Source organism: Perna viridis, chromosome 10, assembly GCF_037379345.1.
Source record: "Perna viridis isolate PV_CMFRI_1.1 ecotype Kerala chromosome 10, ASM3737934v1, whole genome shotgun sequence".
NCBI lineage: Eukaryota > Metazoa > Mollusca > Bivalvia > Mytilida > Mytilidae > Perna > Perna viridis.
Genome location: NC_142454.1, coordinates 24,752,303 through 24,757,434, shown reverse-complemented (window position 1 = coordinate 24,757,434; position 5,132 = coordinate 24,752,303). Strand labels below are relative to the sequence as shown.

Here is a 5,132-nt window from a genome sequence, read left to right as displayed (position 1 = left end):
AAATTTAGGACTATAAAGCTAACCTTCCGGTTACGCTTTAACGTCTTAGTTTCATGTGTTCACGTTTAGGATATATTTTGACATATTTGTTTTGGTGTATCAGGAGTAATGGATTAGATATAAACATGCCTGTAGTAAAGGAAGGAATGACGGACATCCTTATCACTAAATATCACCCACTTTGTTGTATAACAAAACGTGCAATAATATGCTGTGTTATGATGAAATCCCCTACAATACATTGCATATTATATATAAACATGGTTATTAAAGAAAAGGCATTCCAACATTTTTGAAGTTGGCTAGTAAACAACACCTTAACAGCAAAACTGGAAACAGTTTTTTAACGCATGAAGGTATGTAGTAAGGATTTCAACGAGTGTTTAAATTTATTTGTTTTTGAAAAAAAACCTTTTATTTTCATAAATTGTAAATCATATAGAAGATATATTTCGTCTTTGTGAACTCCTGGCACATTGCAGCTAAAATTTATATATTTTTTCTAGATTTTATTTTTGTTGTATTAATTTTTTTTTTCAGAGTGAAAGTACATGTACTTTAATCCGTGGATACCAAATTTCGCGAAATAGGGAAGAAACACATGTTCGTTGATTCTTGAATTTGTTTTTGTAAATGCGTTTTGTATCACTTCTTCTTAAATCCAATTGAATGTAACAAGATCCCGGATACCACAAGCAATTTTTGTCATGATACCCGGCTCTGCTCTCTCTACTGTTCTTCTCAGATCGCATCTTATTCTTTCCTCTGCATTTCTTTGATTAATTTCGTTTTCTTCTCTCATTTTTCGCAATTCCATTTCCAGTTCTTTTTTCTTTTTCTGTTCTTTCTCCTCTTCAATCCTTCTATTGATTTCTTCTTGACGTTCTCTTTCTCTTTTAAGTTCTTCTTCCCGTTGTTTCTTAATTTCCTCTTGTATTTTCCTCTCCGTTTCAAGATACATTTAGTTAGTATAACAATTTCCACCATTTTTCTGAATCATGTCATTTATCATATCAAATAGACGATTGACTTGTTCTTTTTTCCTTTTGTCTTGCGCTCTGTTATTAAAGCCAATACAGCGGTTTTCACACATATCGATAACCTCACGCAAATCATCTGGAACTGCCTCAAGATAGGATTTGAACCGGTCTTGCTCGGACATTCTCCCCTCATCTAAAGTGTCAATCTTTGTAAACAAAATTATGATATAACTCTTGGCTTCTTCTCCAAACATAGAAAGAAACTCTTTAACGGAATTCTTTTCTTCTGGTGAAAATCTCCCTATCTGCAGGATTAGCAAAAAGCAATGCACACCCGGAGCTGTAATACCGACACATTTAACAACTTCCTTTTTTGTTTCCTCATTTGAAAGTTGATTATCAAAAAGACCAGGAGTATCGACTAAAATAACTTTTTTATCTTTTCGAATCCTTGCCTGCTGCATACACCTCTTCGTCACGGAAAATGCTACATTTTTTGACTCAAACCTCTCGTCACATAGAATTGTATTGCCGGTATGACTTTTTCCTGATCCGGTTTTACCTAGTAAAATTATACGTATTTCATCATCGGGTGTAAAGACACGTTCTTCTTTCTTGTTAAAAATTTTGGCTACAAATAAAAAAAGGAATTTACGATTCAATCGTTAAACCACAGTAATTTGATATAATACGAAATAACATAACTGAATCATTTATGATAAAGTATAAACAATTATCTATTTAATACATATTTGCAAAAAAATGTAGAGTACAACAAAATAATTTTAGGAATCAATATAATTGGTTCAACTAATAACATTTATAATATTAGTGCAAAAATACGATGCTCATGGTACAGTTCCTGTTTGTCAAATATTTGACACCTTATCTCTTTAAATGGTTGGTAGTATTTTTATCTTCAGAAAAATAGTAAGGATCATTTTTTTATTTTTCATAGTTTCTTCTGTTTTTATTCATTCTTTCCAAATAATTTCGTCCTTATGTCCAGTCGTGAAAAAAACAATTTTCAGATTTTTTTTTAATTCTGGGCTTTAGTTTAGAAGTTATTTTTTTTTTATCTATTTTGTCATGTACAGTTCTTCTATTCATTGTGCTCAATCAACACTTTTGAATATTTATTCTCTTTTGACGGTATTTTTGCTAGTGTACCTTATGAGCAATGTTTTATTTTCTGATGAAGATTAGACAGAGGATGACGTACGTATTTGTGTGTATTATAATGTCAAATTTGGTTTAAGTTGGTCTCAATACTAAATAACAAAATATGTTATGTGTATCAACACGGTGATCTTATATCTCACCTTAAATCAAACAAATTAGTTTTAGACAGATCATGATATCTTTCATCACCGTTTAGCGATTTAAAACTTTATGTTTCATAGTAATCAAGGGAACCAAGGTGATAGCGGTAATCAAAAGAATGCAATCCAGGGACAAAGACCAGACATGAAAAACAGACATACACAACAAAGAACATGAACTAGCTAAAATCATACATACAAAGTAACAAAAGTAAATGAGCAACTCGGACTCCACTAAAAACTGGGAGCATGGACCAGGTGCAGCGGTAGGGTAAGCGGCCTCTGCTTTTATACAAACACCCGCCGAGTTGCTCATAAAAAGTCAAGTCCGGGGTAGACAAACGAGGAAAGGAAAACTATGACCCGTTGAATAAATCAGTTTTCATGGTGCAGATGGATACACCATTACGATCCACGAGTTCATGATGACGACCATAAAACTTCTGTAGTGATGACTTCAATCTTGTAGCAACATAACCCTGTTCAAGAAGCCTATTTGTTAGAGTTCTAGCGCGATACAAAAAGTCTGCGTAGTTTCGGCAAGCTCTGGCATAACCGATGAGTTGTGATATGAACACGCCATACGCAGGTGCTGAAGGGATGTTGCGATAGATGAAAGGAAAGTTGACAATTCTGAATGAAAAGTCATCACGTTTGTCGTAAAATTTGGTCAATAGTCTTCCTTTACCACCGATTTCTTAGTGTGGGTCAAGATATGAGGCTGACTTCAAAACACTGGATATTCAATATAATTATGTTCGAGATAAGTTGGACAATAATTTCAGAAATAATTTTTTTTTTACAATTTTACAAATTATACAAAATATATATTTGACGATAATGTAATTATAAATATAAGTTTAAAAAAACTTACATGCAACCTCAAATGTCATTCAGATGAACAACAAGCTGTTATGGTTTTTCAGATGAGTTGTGGATTAGAAGATGGTTATTTGGTCTATCAATGACAGAGTCCATGTCTTGCATCAATAATGTTTGAAATGTCATTCAGATTGAACAACATCAGAGAAGGTGCGTAGTGATATTATATGTGAGTTCGCAAACATTGTAGCTCTAACGCATGTTTTTTTTTATCTTCTCACACATTTTGGGAAAAAGGCGGCGAAGTATTTTTTCATTTTTTACAAAGCCTTCAAAATACACATGTATACTAAATCCTTTTATGGAGAGTGCTTTTATTCTTGACAGAGACTGTTGAATTTCATATTGTCCTTTGAGTAGAAAAACAGAACCTTTCAGATGAAAAAGATCTAATCCTTCACAAATTGTATAATCATTGATTAGATGAATTTTAAGGGTTGGCACATTTATACTTCAACAATTTAGTTGCATACGTTCTGAAAATTAATGCTACAGTCTTTTTTTATATAAAAAAATGAAATCAAAATTTTAACTCTCATAGTTTTGATTTCTATTGATATTGAAAAGAAAACATAAAAAGCATTGTAATTATAGTTAATTAAAAAACTTATTACAATTAAACAACAATTTAGAATGACTGTGAAACTCCTTGTGCTAAAAAAATACACCGATGCTTGTCTAAATTTGAAATGATTAAAACTTACAAAATAGACCAGCCATTCTTCCTTAGATGATATTGGCGTATGTATACAACATGTCACATCGTGTTATGGCGGCAGTCATAGAAGTACATATAGATACCTTTAATAATCTTTTTCTATTATTAATGTGCACTCGAGCGGCAGATCTGTGAGGATCGGTTTTCAACATAGAGGGCACCTGGTTGTGCAACTTGATGACTATTGATCTAGTATCGATCGTCATATGATCTTGTTTGACCTTCTGATGACAGCTTGTCTAAGAATAAGTGACCAGGAGATGGTGGGGACCAAGAGGGAGGATAGATGGGAACCTGAAGTGACCGGGATGGAAGGGGGCTGAAGTGGACCTTAGGTATGTCCGAAAATGGACCTTGCGGGAACCGAAAGTGGATGGAAGACCAATAAAGGGAATATGGGCCCTAGACCTAGAAAGGCGACCCTTAAATGTTGGGAGGAAACAATCTCCATTGGTATCCTCATTAAATGTCCTAATTAGTGTCATTATGTAGTATACTATAAAAAAGTAAGGTAAAAAAGGGGGACGGGTATTTTGACTTGTCTTTTTTTCTTGTATATTGCTTTTTTTAATTTTTACATTTTCATTACCGTTAATTGTTTTTTTTAATTATTTTTGTTAATTATTTGTTATTTCATTGTCATTGTCTAATAATTGATTGGAAACTTTGAATAGATTTTAAATTTTGATTTGATTTTCGTTGTGTCCAATGGATTGTGTAATTTGAATAGATGTCTCACGGATTAGACAGATGTTTGAAACTTCACATTTTAGTGGCGATTTCAATAGCCCATGTACTGATTTTTAACAACATCAGATATGGTGCGTAGTGATATTACATGTGAGTTCGCAAACAGTGTAACTCTAACGTATGTCTTTTTTTTGTCTTCTCACACATTTTGGGAAAGAGGCGGCAAAGTATTTTTTCATTTTTTACAAAGCCTTCAAAATACACATGTATACTAAATCCTTTTATGGAGAGTGCTTTTATTCTTGACAGAGACTGTTGAATTTCATATTGTCCTTTGAGTAGAAAAACAGAACCTTTCAGATGAAAAAGATCTAATGCTTCACAAATTGTATAATCATTGATTAGATGAATTTTAAGGGTTGGCACATTTATACTTCAACAATTTAGTTGCTTACGTTCTGAAAATTAATGCTACAGTCTTTTTTTTATATAAAAAAATGAAATCAAAATTTTAACTCTCATAGTTTTGATTTCTGTTGA

At 32.7% G+C, this 5,132-nt stretch overlaps 1 protein-coding gene across 2 annotated transcripts; it reads right to left on the bottom strand.

Annotated features, from left to right (window-relative positions):
• Positions 1 to 396: 396 nt before the first annotated feature.
• Positions 397 to 4,892, bottom strand: LOC148605083 (GTPase IMAP family member 4-like). Of its 2 annotated transcripts, none has more exons than XM_088550452.1 (2): positions 3,889 to 4,892; positions 397 to 1,611 (listed from the first exon to the last, which is right to left on the bottom strand). In XM_088550452.1, exons 1-2 carry the CDS (start codon positions 3,902 to 3,904, stop codon positions 962 to 964), a joined length of 666 nt encoding a protein of 221 aa, XP_088406578.1. In that variant the 5' UTR covers positions 3,905 to 4,892; the 3' UTR covers positions 397 to 961. The 2 variants fall into 2 exon arrangements, with proteins under 2 accessions (XP_088406578.1, XP_088406577.1); XM_088550451.1 differs by lacking the exon at positions 3,889 to 4,892 and adding an exon at positions 3,177 to 3,546.
• Between the last annotated feature and the right edge of the window lie 240 nt (positions 4,893 to 5,132).